This window comes from Typha latifolia, chromosome 1, assembly GCF_019914945.1.
Source record: "Typha latifolia isolate L0001 chromosome 1, TyphaL0001v2, whole genome shotgun sequence".
NCBI classification, from domain to species: Eukaryota; Viridiplantae; Streptophyta; class Magnoliopsida; order Poales; family Typhaceae; genus Typha; species Typha latifolia.
In genome coordinates, this window is record NC_133086.1 from 23,144,834 (window position 1) to 23,163,939 (window position 19,106).

The following is a 19,106-nucleotide window of genomic DNA, read 5'->3' on the forward strand; positions in this document are numbered from 1 at the left end:
TATCATAAGAACCACTGCATTCTTCACAAAGTATAATTGCTATTGAAATTATTGAACCCTTTTAAACAGTCAAATCTAAGTGATCACAGTTAAAACTATGCTTAAATTAATGAAATATTGTTTTACTCTTGTATAAACTATTTCAAATAGTTTAAAAGCTATATAATGTTATCAATAAACAAGAAAAACCTTATTTTTGTTGTAAGAAAAGAATTAGTGATAAATATTTTATGTATTAAATTTTAAGAAAGAAGAAAATTTTAGTCATTTGTATGTATTTGTTCGCTATAAATATACGGTCAAAAATTAACTATAATGATAACTCTGAAAGAGTTAATTTAAATTTCAACGGCAATTATAATATTTTAATATTTATGATGCTTATTATAATATTTTGACAATTTATGTAAAAAATATTGAAGGGAAAAGAGGGCTGGTGCTGCATGAGATCACGTTGAGATCAAACAATATCAAATGTCTTCCTAGTTCCTTTGCAGTAAACAGATAGCAAAAGAAACTCGGCAGGATTATATCATCTATATTATTTAGACTCATTTAGTTCGTTTATGACCTTATTCGCTAACTTATTTATTATTCAAACTGTCACTCTGTTTATGACTGAATTAATTTATTATGACTCATTTATAATTAAAATATATATATATATATATATATATATATATTTATTAACTCAAATAAATTATGTAAATTTAAATAATTTATGTCACTTAATAATCTATGAGTATAATTGGTTTAATAACTAGATTATATTCGTGTTCCTGTTTATATTATTGTGAGCTGAATAGATTCGAACCCGCCACCCTATCGGAAACCCCACACTAGACTGAATAGAACAGAGTTCCTTCGGTAGTAAGTTATCTATTCCAACAGGCAACAGTACCAAGCGTCTTCAGTCTTCTCAACTCTCTTAAGCAAACGCACTATTTTCTCCAACCAACCTGCTCTACCGACGTCATTAATTACAAAGGAAAGGGATAAGACCAAGCACTCCATAAATGGGGGCACCAAAGCTCCTAATAATAAGCTGGTGGAAAACTGAGAGAAAGAGAGAGGTAAGTAGTCTCTGGTTATGGAAATGGAAACTTGGGCAAGTGATGGGTTTGGAGGTGAAGCTTTATACTGCGTGATCATCCTCTGGCTCTCCGTGATGTCTTGGATCATCTTCATCTGTGTCGAAGATCCCGGATCTCGTCGGCGGAGTCGGAGGAGCCCGTCGTTCATCGGGGCCACCGGAATCTGCGACGGCACCGGAAGCGATTGCAGCGGAGGCTTCGGCTTATGTGGTAATTGTGTTTCTTGAGTGTTGTTTTGTATGAGGACTTGTGAGCCTTCCTCTTTGTGATAAAAATAAACAGAGGGGTTAATGTGGAATAGTAATATGCATATATACTCTTCTAAATTTTATCTTTTTCATGTTTACCCATAAAAATAAAAATAAAAATAAAAATAAAACTTTCTTCTTCTTTTTTTCTACTTCAATTATTGAAGGTCGTGATCAAGCAATGTGAAAAGGCCTCCCTTTATGGGTGACTCCTGTTATTCCAATCATTATCTTTGTCGGCCAGTAAATATCCTCCTCTAATTAATTGTCTCCACGATCACAAACGAATCTATGGGAAAATTTTAGTGATCAGCTATTGCTATTGTTTGCTAAGAAGAAGGAGATCGAGATGGGTAGAATTATAGGAGACCATGGCGGTGGTGATGATGCAATTCATGTGGCTTTTTTCCATCTTCCGGCGAGCTTATTAGTGGTTTGCATGGTGGTGACGTCAATGATGATCGTGTCCGTGGTAATATTTGGGTGCGGTGACGATGGTTCATCAAGCGGAGGCTCCGGTAAGAAACGTCGCACGAACCCTGCCGTCTACTACGGCGGCGATGATGGAGGAGGGGGTGGAGGATGCGGTGGTGGTGATGGAAGCCATGGACATGGCGGTGGCGGCGGCCACCATGCCCATGGCGGCGGCGGCCATGCCCATGGCGGCGGCCACCATGCCCATGGAAGCGGTTGTGGCGGCGGCGGCGGCGGTTGTGGTGGCGGCGGCGGCGGTGGAGGTTCTTAATATTATTGTACTAGAATGGTAGCTGGTGTACTGGGAGAAGAATTATTGTAATTATAACTGTTGCAATCCCTGAATACGTTTTTACCTATATTTTGTTTCTTATTGTAACTATAATTATTGTAATCCAGTGATCGTCGTACCTTTATATTTTGTAATTTGTTTCTAAGTTATCCAATTTGGGCTTAGAATAATTAATCGAATGGGCTCTTGTTTCAACCATGAGCAGTCATATGCAGTTTCCCCGATGTCGTACGTCATACAAGCTAAGATCATACTAGTCAACTATAATCTATCTTCATGTGTAGTTTCCGCGATGTTGTACGTCAATTAATTCCAACCATGAGTAGAGAAAGATGAACAAACACGAGCAGAGAAAAGTCAACTAAGAAAGTTTCGTAGACAGGGTTTTGTTTAATTGCGGCACGCATTCAGAGACATAGTAGCAGTATAAATATGGGATACTTGCATCGATCGAGTATTTTGTAGGAAGCAATTGGGGAAGATGGCGAGGATCCTGAGAGCTTTGGGAGGAGGACATCCAATGTTCCAAAGTCCTACTGTCATGTTGCTTTGCTTGGTTGTAGCATCACTTACTATTCTAACCATGGTGCTCTTGATCTGTGGTGATGATGGATCAAACAAGAAACGTAGAGGAAACAATAGAAGATTCCATGGGGTTGATGGTGGTGGTGGTGGCTGCGGTGGCGGTGGCGGTGGCGGTTGTGGTGGCGGTGGTGGTTGTTAGCTAGCTGTTGTTCTTATACATGTGTTTTATTGCTTTAAGAATATTTTCACTTAGATTATGCCCGTGGAGGTTCTTAGTATTATTGTACTAGAAGGTTTGCTGGTTGTTGTAGTGGGAGAAGAATTTTTATAACAAGAATTGTTGTAATCTCTCTCTAACATGTTACGTCTATTTCGTTTCTTATTGCGGTGGGAAAATTGTAACTAGAATTAAAGCTCTTTTCCATATCCTTCGTATCTATCTATCTATCTTTTTAAGATAAAAAGATATTTAACGATTAATATATCTAAGGGTATCAAGTGATATCTCTTATAATTAAGATATAATCATATTTATTACAGTCATATTTAAGAGATAAATATTAACAGAAAAAAAAAGAATAGGTAACATAAAAGTTAGACGCAATAATTTCACTTAGACCATGTGAACTATTATTATTATATTATCTATAAAAATTTTAATTAGGCGTATACATCCTTGTGACTAAGAAAAATATATATCTATATATCCCCTTAAACTAATAAAAATAGTAATTATATAAATCACTAAACAAAAAAAAATTCAAAGTTTACACGGTAAAAATATGGATAAAAATAATAATAATTTAGAGTATCTAAGTGAAATAATTCTTATTTATTTTATAAGTATTGATTAATTACCTCTCATCTATGCACTTCATAGTTGTTCATAATTGTGTAGTTTGTTTATAAATAGGCAAATACTTCAATACCACTTTAAAAATTATAATCTTAATTCAACTTCTATAATAGTCAGTTTTCATACTCGGTACCGATTTTTCGGTATTTGTTCCAAAACCACATTACGTAAGAAAAATAATATTTTAGTCAAAAAGATTTAATTACGTGTGCCTAAATTTTTAATTACATATTTTTTTTTTGTTAAGATTTCTATTTTAAATACAATTATACCTTAATTATAGGAGATATTTATTTAATAATAAAACTCAATTTAAATAGAATTTTTTATCTCCATCTGTTAAAATTTAATTCAAATCAATCTTAAACTAATAAATAAGAGATACATGTAATAATAAAAAAATAATCAAAGAGATAAAATATAATTATTTTATCAAGTTAATTATAAAAGATATTAATACCCTTATTTTGATATATATAAATTATTATCGATTAAGAATATATATATTTTTACTCGATAAAATATTAATATAATATTATTATCAAAAAATAATGTGCAAATTTATATATTTAAAAAATAAAAATTATCTACTGAACCAGTAATATCTTTTATTCCTATTACACTCTTAAGGATCTTAACTGTTAATTTTTTATCAAATCAATTGATAAATAATTAACTCTACGAAAGAAATACTCAAATAAATAACGACAATATTATTTCCTTCCACTTAAAGCAAACTGAGAAGTGGATGCATATTTCTCTGAAAACAGGAAAAGTTAGCAGAAGAAAGCTACATAATTTATCATAAAACTACATACGATCAAACTATTTCCACTGTTATTAGGATTAATGCTTTTTGGGACAACATATAGCTAAACGACCAAACTAAGGTTGCCTCGTCAATCGAACTGAAACACCTACTTCCAAAATTCACGTGGAGAATGTCCACGTGATTCCCACTTGACCTATTAGTGAACTAATCTCACCAAGTATCTGTATAAGTCAAGAAATACCATAATAATTCAACAAATAATCTATAATTATAATATCACAGGCCTCAACAAAGCCTCTACGAATACAAGTCCAACTGAAATAATAGAATAAACAAATACTAAAAATAAAGGAATGAATCTGCTACTCTTCGTTGTCTGCATCCTCTATAATCAGCTCTGAAATATTTCCACCAAAATGGTAGTGAGCACGGGCCCAGCAAATAAAATCTAATAATAATCTAAGAATATTACATGATAAATAAAAATGCAACTCATAACATGTCAGGAAAAATGTACATTATGACTTTTAATAACTTTCATCATTATAGCTTATTTTTCATAGAAATCCACACATGCGTCGAGTCACAATAACATATCTCATAAAGCACCATAAAAATCGAGGGGGACTAGTCAACTAGCGGTATTATCGCCCATACATGCCTAGCGACGCTGCATATGACCAGTTGTCTATGGAAGAGCACACAGCTCGATAGACGCCCTGACCCTGCGTCCTCGGGTACCGCTAGAACTACAATCCCTACCTCTCAATCATCTTTTCTAATATCATACTAGTCTAGTCTCAAACTAGGACAGTGTAATCACCTGAATGCTCCACCAGCTACCGACCTCAGGTGTGGACCGCTAATATAATACTATATATATACACTCTACCCTTAACCCGGGTTGAGTGGGTACATGGGGACTACCTAACTGGGACTTGACTAATAGTGATACGTGCACGTGATGCCATGACCTCTATTATTTATTTAACATAATCATCACAATAACAGATATTATAAACAAGCATAGAGTCTATCATACATGTGCATTAAATGATAAATAATGAAGGTAAGAATTGACATGTAATTAAATGCAGAAATGTCATATAAGTTTCACAAGAAAGAAAATGACATTTAATTATTACAGGTAAGAAATAACATAAGTATTCATTTTTCATAGACTATTATAGAATTCTACTCGCCTGAGTTATTTCTAGAATCCGTCTTACTCTCCTAACCAGTCGGCTCTTCTTGATTTTCGAGATCCTTCCCGCACAATAATTGATCTAATAATTTATAAATAAAATAAACATAAGATTAATGGACTTATAGACTAACTATCTGGTTGTATGAATTTAAGTTTGATTTTCTAGGTCCGAAATATTATTTGTCTTAATTTAAAAAATAACGGCCATTTACAGTCGTTTATAATGTAAGTGTCGAAAATAAATGAAAAGACTAATGAATTCAAATATCTAATTTAATTATGTATAAATCCTAATTTTATTAATAACATGGTTGAGAAAATTTTAATTAATTACAATTTATGTAGCTAACAGAATTTTAAAAAAATAACAGACTAATAATTAAATCAGTCTTAGGGTTAATGGTTGGGCTGGGCTCAAGGGCCAGCAAATTAGGTGAGAGAGAGAGAGAGCGGGTTGCAGACCTACCTGCAGCCCACTGGACTAGAGACAGTGGACTGGGCTTAAGAGCCCAGTCCAATAGAATAAGGAGGTGGGCTACGGGCCTACCGTAGCCCACCAGATTCTAATGTGTTCTGGACTGGGCTCAAGGGCCTAGTCCAGCAGGGTGATATGGTGGACTAGGCTCTAGAGCCCAGTCCAACAGAGTGAAGAGGTGGGCTGTGGGCCTACCGCAGCCCACTAGGAACTAAGGGGGTGGACCACCAAGGCCTTAGAGAAAACTGAGGACCTGGCTGCAGCGCAGTCCACACCATAGCCCAGAGAGAGCAGTGGGGGGAGGGGGTTGGCCCAACCCCCACCTTCTCCTCGTTTCCTTGCTAGAGAAGAAGAAACAGAGGAGAAAGGGGTGTTGCTGTCGGTGATCCTCGTCGCCCGGCAGCCCTGGCTCTAGCAACTCCTTCCCAAGTCAACTTGGGTGCAGGAGTGATCAGAACCTCCGACTATGCGGTCGGAGGGTGAGAGTTGAGGAACTCCATGGCCGGCAGCCATGGAGTTTTCAACTCAGTGCTAGGTGGGCTCGAAGCCCTCTTCTCGGGTACCTACCTCTTCCAAGTGAAGATGTGGGTCAGCCGAGGTTGACGAGTGAAGCCACCACCGCCGGTGGTGGCCGCCTGTGCCAAAGAAACCCGGTGGTGGGAGGCGACATGGCATCGCCTCCCTCGCTCCCCATGGATACCCAATTTGGGTACCCACATCAAGGAGTTGAAGCAGGGAAACTTCCCGGACTAGTGGGTGGTCGACCCGAGGTCGTCGGTCAGTGAATTTTTCCGGCGAAAGCAGACGAAAATAAAATCCTAATTACGCATGATTAACTAGGCTATTTTCAAATTGAACTAAAGAGGGGATGAAGGCTAACCTGAGGTGAGGGGGTTTTGGTTGATTGCCGGCGCTCCAGTGACTTGCTGCCCACGAAGAGGACTTCTGCGGCTCGGGAGAGAAAAGAGAGAAGAGAAGAGAAGAGTGTAGAAGAGGAAATTGCGAATGAAAGAAACTCGTTTTATTCCCTGTTTCATTTAATGTGTAAAACATGAGTTAATTACTTAACTTTAAAGTACACAGAAAAGCTGAAATTAAGCAAAATCACATCGGTAATTATAACTTAACCTAAGTTTTTATATTAGTAAGAAATCTCTAAAAATGGGAATAAATTTATATCTAATCGTTAATATTAAACACCATCACTGAACTTTTTTTCCCTCACAAATCACCTTGTCCAAAAAAAAAAAATTAATAAGGCCAAATAGTTTGAACAAAAAATTAGTCCTAATCCACTCCCTGTCTACTAATGATCATTCTATTCGAGCTGTCGATTATTACGTTGTAGGAGGATCCCAATGCAAAATTGAGTTTTTTTTAATCTCTAGTGTTCAAACTACCTTATCACTTTTAGTCCTTTTAAGCAATCACACAGTTTTGAATAATTATTTCTAGAGCTGAAACAAGGTGCTAAGAACAAACCAAACTTATCTAAAATAATAATAATAATAATGATAATAATCATACGGTCACTGGCTTATATATATATATATATATGGTGAAATTTTCACATAGGTGCGAAGAAATTTTTGTTTAATTTTTCTCTAGAAACAGGTAACGATCCAATGGGTTTAGTATTGTTAATCCAATGGGCTAGTATACAAATCTCGTCAACTATATATATTCTTGATATTGATTGAAACATGAACGTTGTAGTATTTATATGGTATGATCGCATCTGTTAGTTAGTTTTTGTGCGAAGTAAAGTAAAGGAGAGAAAGATGGCGAGGAGGATCCTCGCAGCTTTGGGAGGAGGGCCTCCAATCCTCCAAACTCCGATTGTAGCGTTGCTTTGCATCCTTGCGGCATCGCTTGCCATCATAACTACGGTAGTCTTGATCTGCAGTGACGGTGTCGGTGATGGTCGGGATGGCGGCGGTTATGACAACAGTTATGATGGCGGCGGTGATTATGGAGGCGGCGAATAGTCGTCGTCGTCGTCGTCTATATTTGGTTATTTTTTTGTTATTGGGAGGGATAATCATCCTGTACTTCACAAATGCCATTATTTGTTTATTTGATACAAAACTATTGTTATGATTTTCTTGCAAAGTGTGTGAAAATGATGCAAGATTTCTTTTTCTTTTCTTTTTTATCATTAAAATACTTAAAGTCTAGATTTGAGCTAAATAAATAATCAAACATCCTTTAAATTTTACTAAACTTTAATTAATATATTAAATCATCTAATATAAACTTTAAATTATGTGTATTATTAAATTATTACTCAGAATTATACGCTATCAAAATATTACTCCAAATAATCACACTATTTAGCTATTCTTCTCAGCCACCTATCAAAGTCCCAAACTACAATCTGTTTGATCATAGAAATGGTTCCTATGTAGAGCTGGTTAGTTGCAACACACCTATTAGGCAGTTATAAGCTTGACACGTCGCATATAAAAGTATAATAACCTAACGCTACAGCTTATCGACACGTAGCCCGCTAATTAAAGCTTGGACGACTTCCCTTTTATTTTCCCTTTATTTGCCCCCCACCCCACCATTTCAACACCTCTCAAGTCTCACCTCCCCCACCCAATAGCAAATTAGGATCTCTCTCTCTCTAAATCATAAAGAAGGAGAATTCTACCAATTAAATTCAAACCGGTTCCTTTGGATTAGCAATTGCGTGCTCCTTTATCCCCCTCGGAGCCCTAGATCTCCATCCAATCTTCCCCTTCCCCGGAGAAGAAGGTTAGATCTCATTCCTCCTCCCATTGAACCCTAGATTTCTCGATCCCCAACGGAAAAAGTTCCAATTTATTTTACATCTTGGCCTTCTTCCTCTGCAGGAGAAACCAACCCTATCTTCATGGATCAGAAGGCGCAGGGCTCCCTTCCTCCCGTGATCGGCGTCGGGACTCCGGTCGCCTACCCCGCCGCCGCGGCCGCTGCCGTTCCCTACCAAGCGTATCACCACCTCTACCAGCAACAGCAGCAGCAACAAAACCAGCAACTCCAGATGTTCTGGGCTGACCAGTGCCGTGAAATCGAGCAGACCACCGATTTCAAGAACCACAATCTCCCGCTCGCGCGGATCAAGAAGATCATGAAGGCCGACGAGGACGTGCGCATGATCGCCGCTGAGGCCCCCGTGGTCTTCGCCCGGGCCTGCGAGATGTTCATACTCGAGCTTACGCATCGGGGGTGGGCGCACGCCGAGGAGAACAAGCGCAGGACTTTGCAGAAGAATGACATCGCCGCTGCCATCACCCGCACCGATGTTTTTGACTTTCTTGTAGATATCGTGCCCAGGGAGGAAGGGAAGGATGAGGGAATTCCACGTCCGATGGGGGCGCCGGCGACCGATCCTCTTGCCTACTACTATGTGCAGCAGTAGCGGGTAATGTGAGTGATTTCCAAGTTATATAGGTAATATCTTGCTGTGCTGATGTTTGTCTCCGTGGGTTGTTCTTTAACTTTAATGGGTAGATTTAGTTTGGGGATATTTAGAAGTGAAGGTAGTAGGCTGGTAATGGGGCTGGGTAAGTTTACTGGTTGATTGCTCCGTTCTTGGGCTATTTAATGTCGAACTAATATTATATCACATATATGTATATGCTTGTTTCGCATGTTTGAACATGGTTATCAGTATATGCTCTGCGTTTACATCCATTGCTGTTATTTTTAAGTTGATGCGTATCTAGGTTAATTGCTTATAAAAGGATCAAATCATGTATCTCAATGCGAAATTTGTTCTTGTGAAAGATTACAAGATGAAGATCTGGACATGCTTAATCTAAGACACGGGATTGGATGTTGAACTTGTGTTCAATTCTAACCGTTCTGTGTCTGATTGGCACTGCAAAGTTCGTATCATTGAAAAAAATAAAATAAAACAAAGTTGACCTCAAGTGAAATGTTGGAGGATTTAGCTTGTCTGCAATCCCTTTTTATGATAAGTATAATGCTCAGATGTATGTTATTCATTGATAGATAATATCTCGGTTATGGTTCTTTCGGTTTTAAGAGATCTTTGTAGGTTTTCAGTTTTCTTTAATGAAATTATTATATTGAAAGGTAGATGTGCTCTTTCTATTCTTGGTTGAAATGTTTCTTTTAAGCTAAAAATCTTTGAATCATCATCAGAAGTTAAAAGATCTGGCACATAGCTATGGATGACCAATTGGCCATGAAGACCCCTATAAAATGTTTAAACGTTTTGTTTCTACAACCTGCATTAATGCACTTGTACATAGACAAATTCTCTCTTTAACAAGGACCTTTGTTATTCTGGTTGAAATGATTCTTTTGAACTCCACACCTCGGAGCATAAATAATAGGCATATCAGACATACAGCATCTTTGCAAAATTCTGAACGAATTTGTTGGTGTTATGTGTTTTAAATAGATGATGCCAAAAGAAAGTGATTGTTGATGGTGCTCTACTAGTTCTTATGTGGCTTTAGATATAGCTTGCTTTCTGTTAAATTATGCATTTTGCCATATATATTTTATCTCTTGATGCTGGTCTCCTTCCTTTTTTCTTCTTCAAGTTTACTACAGCTAATTTGCATTAATTACTGAGATATTTACCTCCATCTTTGGATAATAGATAACCTTGTCAATTACTACTCATATTCTTATACATTCTTCTAGCTGCCACAGTTATATGGCAAAAAGTTCTGGCATTCTTTTCTTTCCTTTTTTTCGTAGCAGTTTCATCCTCTGCTTTTCAATCATCTATTGTTTCTATCATTCTATGTAGTCCACCACCCAATAGTTGAGACTTATTCCCATTTACCTTTTATGGTCAAAGAGAATCTTGTCATACCACAGCTTATTTGAATGCAACAATTTTGTTTCATGATACCCCTCTTTGTTATCTTTTGATTGATGTTTGCTGATACCAAAGTAATGTAAATTTATCTTTGTTCAATTCATCAGATAATGACTTCTACCATATGAAGTTGTTACTCTCCAAGTACTAATGCTGCATCGACTCAAGGACAGTGTATCTTCTTCAAATTAAGAATAATTGCCTAAAGTTCTTTGCTACTGAAACTTTCCTGACAATTAAGGCTCCGTACACTTTTACATTGAGATTGAATACTAATATAAAAAATAATAATTATATTTGATGTGATATAAAGTTAATTTTAAAATATTAGAAAATAGGCAATTACTTTTTAAGAATTGGTGATGTTTTATATAAACATAAGATGTAAAGTAGTATTATGATATATTTATTTGAAATTATAATATATTTTTTTATAACTATAGACTTAAAATACTTCGTATACTCACACTATATTGTATTTAATCTGAACTTTCTTGTATTTCTCATCTTTTCTGCATTGCTAGAGGAAATAAATAATTTAAATTTTTTTCGTACTAGCACAGTAAGTTCACACCTACTCTCATAAACATTTCTACACTAGGATTAATTTTTTGCATTTTTTAGTACCCCACGAAAATAAAAATTTATAAGCATATATCAATTTATGTCCTTAGCGGACATATGATCTACATAGATTGGCACTGCAGATTGATGTAGTTATTGCGTAGACTTATATCTTTATATTATTGGTCTATGGACTCTCTTAAAAAATATCCTTGTATTGCGTTGCAGTATGAATATATATTTTATTTGTGATATGACTCTCTTTCAAGAGAAGAGAGAAAAAAAAAAATCTTTATTGTAATTGAGATGATTTGTTATTAAGTGATGCATGAGTAAAATTATAATTGTATATTATTATAAAATAATTTTTTAAAAGTTGAATGGAATAAGATGAGAGATTGCTATATGAGAATAAGGTGATTTATTTAGACAAAAACTATTCTTATTCCACAATTGAAACGAGAGCTAAAAGTCCTTATAAGATAGGATAAGGATCTGAGACGCTGTTCTGGGACCGTAGTTTTTTCAGTGTGGCTGATCTATGCAGCATCCGTCTGCCAACACGTTAGTCTACTGATCGTACTAAAAGGAATTCCCTCGAAATTATCGAATGCTCATTGCGAGTATTCAACGGCTTGCCTGGACCGATCTGCAATCTCACACCAAACCCAACTCTGCAGGCTATCTAACTATCTGAGCAACCAACCTCTTCCAAAGAACTCCACAAGCAACCAGTAATTATCGACATCTCCTGTATTCTTCTTCGGCTATTAGTGATCAGATGTACCACAACCAAAACACAAGAACATAAAATCTTTACCCAAAAATAACCAACATATATTATCACTGGATTCAGCAAAAGCATCCACAAACTCTCTCTCCTCTCTCCAAAAAGTAAAAGTTGAATTTAATGCATATAAACAAGCATAAATGAAAATGTGAGGCATCTGAATTTCACACGCTCCATCTAATAGAATCAAGGATGATTTAAACTGCAATCCTTCTACAATAGATTTAATGATTAAGAGGGATCACCACATGAAACAGATATCTAATCACTAAGAACTTGATTCTTCTCACTCGGCTTCAGGAAACCACTCTCCAAAATTATACAAAGACTCCAAAATCCTTCTATACAACTTACGCTTACTGCTTTAGCTCAAAGGTGCAACAACAGTGACACTAATATTACAAATATATATCATCGGTTCCACTAAGAACTAACTTCACAAAACCCAAACAGCTCACTCTTTATATTGCAATATAAAAAAAATTCCATCCAATAGTAGAAAACACATTTCAGACGTAATTAGGAAGAGCCTCGATGCCAGTGCCCCGATGGCAGTCAGGGCATTGGTTGGCACCGCAACCGCCAACATAATAGCTGCCATAGGCGGATAGAATACTGGTCCTGAATAGAGAGCCTAACAGTATAATAATTTCAGTCTACCCACGGGTCTTGGCTCTCTTCATGCCGAGGCTATTGTGGAAGGGGGACACTGAACCAGACATGTGAGACCCTTCCTCGCGAAGTGTGCCATTGAGCATAGCAAGCTCTCGCAGCTGCTGTTTCTTAAAGAAATCCTGCGATTCATCCTGCATAAAAGGCAAAGAATTCAGTAACTTGGATCTTCCATTGACTTCTATTAAGGTGATGAAGCTTTATTTTGAAAGTGGCAAAGATTGCAATACCACAGGCTTGAGTAGATCCTCCAAGATATCACGAGCTTGCATCAAACGAGTATCAATAATTTCAATAGGAAGCTCTGCCTCGACCAATATATGAAGGGGATCGTTCAGATGTTCATATCCTGGTTTTCCTCTCATCATTTCCTCCTGAGGAGTAGTACAATATCCAGTAGCCAGAGTTGATTTCATCAGAAAGTTTTAAGGAATTAACCAATTATACCACATAATATTTGCACATTCAAAAACAGATCAGGATGATTTATTAAATGTGGATATCAAATATCACTCTGAATTTTTTGCCGTGAGACCTTCCTATTATTTCCACCATGCAGTAAGTACTCAAATAACTTTTGCTTCTTCTATGTGCACAATTTACCTTTCTATATTCATATATGTGAGATTAATTTCATAAAGATTTTGAGAGAAAAACTATAAAGTCTAGACTCTAGTTATCTTTCATTAAGTAGCTAAAACATGTTTTCCTAATGTTCAACCACCATTTTTTCCAGCAAATTTCAATGTTAAAATGTCATTTAATCCTCCCACCACTTGCTGTCTGGTTGTAATACTTGTTTAAAAAACTAAATGGCATATCAATAAAACCTAGATAGCTTAAATCTGATTTCCGTTTTCAGTACATATCAATAAAACTATAACCTCGCACTGTCTCTGAGTGAATCTAGATGTTATTACAGACTTACAGTTAGATAAAATATAAAATCCTGTCTTAACCATATAGGGTGTAGTTCCTACAGAGACAAATCAGCCATTTATTTCTAAAACAGTAGAAAGTAGTTCCAGAATTGTCAAATCATCCATTTAATTCTTAAAATAGTAGAAACTCAAAAGATAATATATTGTGCACCAAGTAATATCTACAAATAAAACAAAAATCGCTGCTTTCAAATCTCATCCACGCATCATCACTGTAGGCAAGGTTTCTATCAATACATAGTCCTATCATGTCAATAGATGCATAAAACTGTGTTACTAGATAAGTAGATATTGTATGACTATTTTAAGTTTTTAACACTTATTTTTGCTCACTAGAAGTAAGTTCATCAAACATGTAACAACTTTTCTTGCATCCATATGTGATAGGACACGTGCACATTCAGAAGCGATCTTGGCAGGATAATTACCCGAGTTGGATCCTTAATGCTCCCTCGACCTCTTATCAAAACACGACAATCAGTAGTTGCCTCCACTCGCTTGAGAGAATTTCCTCTAGGACCAAGGAGGCGGCCAACAAAGTTGTACTATAAAATAAAAAAAATAAAAAAAATATGATGACAATATCTGAAAACAAGCTTGAGGGCAAAAGGAAAATCAATCTCTCACCGTTGGGTATTTATCCACAGGAATGTCAACCCTGACTGTCTTCTTGACAATGAGGCCAGAGGAGGTTCCTTGAGAACCAAGCCAACTATGTATAGATGAAGGCTGCAACAATCCTGATTTCTGCATGTTATAAGCAATAACCTAGTCAAAAATAATAAAAGGCATAACATTGAAAGTGGCTCCACCCATATGCGAGATGTGGGAAGCAAAAGATGTACAAAAGTTGATCTCATGTTATAGGAGAGGTTTGTGACTTGAACCTGCACCAGTCAAGGCGCATGGAAAAGCCTTAACCGCCGATCTAAAGAGCAATGTATATGTGAAATTTATGTTGGGATACATATGATAATGTTAGACTATCTTTTGCACAAATGGCTTTTACAATAGGGCAGATGATAGCTTTAGGAAGCAGTAGATAAAATCGAGAATAAAATAATAAGTTGCAGTACAATTAGGAGCAAGAGAAGTACACATTCAGAAGATACATCTACAGGGAATGGATATAAAAATTACCCTTGATTTATTTATGTTGTACATCTTATACAATATTGGTGGGCTGCGTCATTCTACAACATATAATTGAGGTTCAAGACACACGATATCCACCAGGAACAAAATATGTTAAGCCTACTGCTAACCTCACCAAATAAGAAATTTGCAGGTTAAGAAACTGGTCAGTCTGGAATATTCTAAACATTTTAAGCTATTAAATACCTAATAGTAGTCAACTCAGGGCTATATGACTATTTCAAGCAGAGAACAGGAAAAGGTAGCTAGTCCTGATTGACTATCGTGATAATATAGGACACTGTTCAGTAACTCATGAAAAGAGACATCAAGTGTGCCATGGTCATAATTATGCAGTACAGGAAATGCAATTTCACCGGAAACCAATGGAACCAGGTGAGAACACAAGCACTCAGAATGCAAGGAGTCAGATAGGAAGTTAATTTAGGTTAGAATGAAACCTAATGCATAGTAATTAGATACGAATAGAAATTATGTTAATGGTCAGTATCCATACTTCTGATTGAAATGCTGATGCCCACCCATTCATATCAGCTGCTCCTCCGTTTGAAAATAATCCTCCAGTGGTTAGTGGGCTACCATGTTCAATCCCAGTCTGATTTAAAAGAGATGCATTCTCCAAAAGGGTGGAAACACGCAAAATTTCTGCTTCAAAATGTCAATTTCAATCATAAGACGTAGTAGTCAGCATTTGTTAAGAAATTAGTCATTAGTAAATGCACGGACCATCAGTTAACTTGATAGGTTAGTGCAAAGTCACTGGTGCGAAAAGTTCTTTAGTTTCTACATATATAAAACTCTCAACTAAATAGACATTACTTGACAGGACGCTTTTCTAATAAGATATCACACGTTAATATAGTAAAAGAAATACCGAGTAGAAAAGTCTATATCACTACTATGAGAAATTGTCTCAAATTACTTAATATCATATCAAAAAAACAAATGGTTGGTTGATCTACATAGGTGCTCTCGATCATTTCCATGTTGGTCTGTTGGAGAAAATGATATTTATTTTACCTATATGATGCTTCGTAAAGAATCTCGTCTTCCCAGTTCCTCTGAAAATGGCATAACTATAGTTCCAGATAGTACTATTAGGGGACTCTGGAGGTGAAGCACAATCAGACAAATGTCCACCATTGCAACTAAACTTAATTCTGTAGGATTCTTCGATAATCCTGGTTCCGCTAGTACTACTGACACCTCTCCTCCAAAGGATGCGAATCTTCCAGACAACTAAGTGTGTAAGATAAAATAATATGAAATAGGGAAGGAAACTCAAATCTGTATTACACCTCAACACAATTGTCAGATATCCATCTAATAAGTACGCAATTAAGGCATCAAGAAATGTTTCCACAAGGCCGCAAGGACGAGTGTAAAAAAACTCAACACTCTACATAAAGCAACAAGATAACTTAGATAGTTATTAACTTATTTTGGTACCAGAGCTCACCCTGGTTCAACAACCGGTAGCTATGCGGAAGCACCGGCACAAAGGGGCCGAGCTTGTTGCGTTCATTGATCAACTCCGTCAGATACCTGCTCAAGCCTTTGACATCTTAGTAATATATCAAGAAAGAAAGCTAGAAGACCATCAGATGCTCATCACAATCTTACAATTCAGTACTCACGACTCCGAGCACTCGCACTAATTCATCATCACTTAAGATATCCAGAAAATTTTCACCACGCCTACCACTTCAAAATCTAAAAAGATTAAAACTTGCTATACAAGAACCAGACATTTTTATCGATATGAGGATCGTGTCATCAGTAACCCCGATCTCGAAAGAAAAGAAAACCAACAACTGATCTAAAGATCTCGACATCGCATCAAATCGTGCAAGATAACATCCTCATCGCATCACCATCTCGTCACCCAAAACGAGCCCAAATAAAGAACAAATACCAGAAAACAGAACCGAAGCGAGAAACGGGTCGACACATCTAGTTCGACCGCAATCGAAACCCAAGAAAAGCCAAACGATCGAAAATATAACAATCCTGAACGGGGAAATCCACGGCTGGGAGAGGTGGGCTTACTTCTCCTGCTCGGCGAGGGCGGCGCCGGTGGCGGAGCGGAGGCCGGAGATGTGAGGGGAGTGAGGGGCGGTGGAGGGAGAAGGGGAGTAGGCCATGTATCTGCCGGACGACATGGTTCCGGCGAGATCGGTGGCGAGATTCCGGCCAGGTTCGATCGATCTATGGGGTCCGGCTCCTTCTCCGGCGAGATCTCGATGCCCTAAAAGATGCCGAGGTCGGCTTAGATAGAAAGAAGGAGTGCGATGAGGAGAGAGAGGAAGAGAGAGAGAGAGATAGGAAGCGAAAGACTTATATAGGTGAGGTAAGAAGAAGGAAGAACGAAAGAGTGGGAAAACAGTGACACTCCCTTCTTTTACTGCAGGACTACAGAGGAAGGGGTTAAATGTAAGAATGCAAGGGGCGGGGGAGGGAAATTTCGCACGTAAGTTATTGCAAAAAGCTACCATTAACTTTCTCTATTTACAAACTGACTGCCAAAATTTCATTTTGGTATTTGAGGCATGTCAACTTCTCCAATTCTGTGTCACAATTCATTTCAAAATTATATCAAAATAAATAATTAATTATTTCGAAACAGGTAAAAATCCTATATTTATAAAGAATGTAAAATAGAAAAAAAAAAAAATCTTATTAATAGAATATGATATTAGCTCTATGTACATATACGATGCACATGGTCCAAAGTCAGTCCTACCATGTGTGGGTCGTAGTCGTCGTGCATTTATTAATGGGCTAACATTTGTAGACAAATCACCAGGTGATCTTCGAGACCAAAAGAAATAGAAAAGTATGCGTATGCCGATAGAGACGTGCACTATTAAATTTATACATAACATCTTTATAACATAATTATAATTTACTTTTATTAAATATGGGCATAAAATATAATGGATCGGATTTAAACTAACGTTGTAAGAATATAGAAATATTTTATTTTTAAAATAAATAAAATACTCTTAGTATGATTTGGTTGAGGGTGTTTTTTATAATTTTTTTAATATAGTTAACTTAACTTAGATATTTAATTAAGTTTAACTAATTAATTTAATAATATATATATATATATATATATATATATATATATATATATATTCGTTAAATTAAAAAGCTTAATTTATAAATAATAAAAATAGAAGAAGTAAATTATAATTTTACTAAAGGACAGGACGTAGAATAAAGTTATTGGAGTCGGTAGTTTTAATGTTCACAAAATTTCCTCTATAATCGAACAAAATACTGCAACTAAATCACTGTCTCCTTGTGACCACAAAGAAATAGGATAATTGTAGCTTTTAGGCTTGGCATCGAGAAGATATGAAAAGACTTAATATTTACTCAAAAAGATGTACCTGATTAAAGAAGTGGCATAGAAGGTGTCGGCTGACATGGTAGCAGTGGGCATGAAATGTGTCGGTAGTTTTCTTTTTCTTTCGGTTTAATGGTGGCAAGGTGATGCTGCTGATGTGACAAAAGTAATGTTGGTTGCAAAGAAAGGAGAGAAAGTAAAAGGATGATCAAATGTTCACATATTGCCTTTCTAATTATTTTAAATTACTTTTTTTTCATGAAAAGTTATGGACTGTGACAAATAGATCCAATAATTTAGGGGAAATTGATATTAAAAAAAAATGCCTTGCAATTATATTCTATCTTATAAGTATTTGTCATTCAATTTCTGTATTTTGAGTTTAATCATCAAGAGTATATTAGTTAACTTAATCTTAGGTATAAAAATCCTAAGTCAAAAAAAAAAAAAAAAGGCCACGACTCAAAGAAATTTTTTTAGTTTTGAAATTAATAGAATATTTCGTTTAATGATTTGAGGTGTTTTTTTACGATTAAATTTATAATGCAAATTCGAATGATAAAAAATCGATAAAGTGTGGTATAAATAATTATAATAAAAGCAAAATATACAATGTTTTCCATCAATTTTCCAATATTTTAAGATTGGGTGGGGAATGGAGTTTAATTTGTCTCAATCAAGACAGCTGTGATTGTGATATAGGCTAGTATTTGCTCACATGTGCTAAAAGAATCAATGAGGATCTAACCTTCTTAGTCTTTTATATATACATATATTATTAAGTTTAATGCTCTGTTTTGGTTGTTGGTATGCTTTACCAAACATTGACTTTTAGTTCAG

General features: G+C 36.2%; 2 protein-coding genes and 1 long non-coding RNA gene across 4 annotated transcripts; 2 read left to right on the forward strand and 1 right to left on the reverse strand.

The window, feature by feature from the left end:
• The first annotated feature begins 906 nt into the window (after window positions 1-906).
• Window positions 907-2,303, forward strand: LOC140780539 (uncharacterized). The gene is made up of 2 exons (XR_012107529.1): window positions 907-1,304; window positions 1,510-2,303. It is a non-coding gene; the product is annotated as an uncharacterized lncRNA (long non-coding RNA).
• A 6,212-nt stretch (window positions 2,304-8,515) lies between these two features.
• LOC140780423 (nuclear transcription factor Y subunit C-6-like) lies at window positions 8,516-9,624 on the forward strand. Its single transcript, XM_073125976.1, has 2 exons — window positions 8,516-8,703; window positions 8,802-9,624. The coding sequence occupies exon 2, from the start codon at window positions 8,822-8,824 to the stop codon at window positions 9,347-9,349; it is 528 nt and encodes a 175-aa protein (XP_072982077.1). The 5' UTR covers window positions 8,516-8,703; window positions 8,802-8,821; the 3' UTR covers window positions 9,350-9,624.
• Window positions 9,625-12,321: 2,697 nt separating this feature from the next.
• On the reverse strand, window positions 12,322-17,262 carry LOC140802739 (KH domain-containing protein At5g56140-like). 2 transcript variants are annotated; one of them, XM_073158321.1, is made up of 8 exons: window positions 16,961-17,262; window positions 16,535-16,615; window positions 16,371-16,456; window positions 15,408-15,556; window positions 14,384-14,503; window positions 14,185-14,301; window positions 13,046-13,189; window positions 12,322-12,949 (listed from the first exon to the last, which is right to left on the reverse strand). In XM_073158321.1, exons 1-8 carry the CDS (start codon window positions 17,071-17,073, stop codon window positions 12,800-12,802), a joined length of 960 nt encoding a protein of 319 aa, XP_073014422.1. In that variant the 5' UTR covers window positions 17,074-17,262; the 3' UTR covers window positions 12,322-12,799. The 2 variants fall into 2 exon arrangements, with proteins under 2 accessions (XP_073014422.1, XP_073014421.1); XM_073158320.1 differs by lacking the exon at window positions 16,535-16,615 and having other exon boundaries at window positions 16,961-17,218.
• Window positions 17,263-19,106: the final 1,844 nt, after the last annotated feature.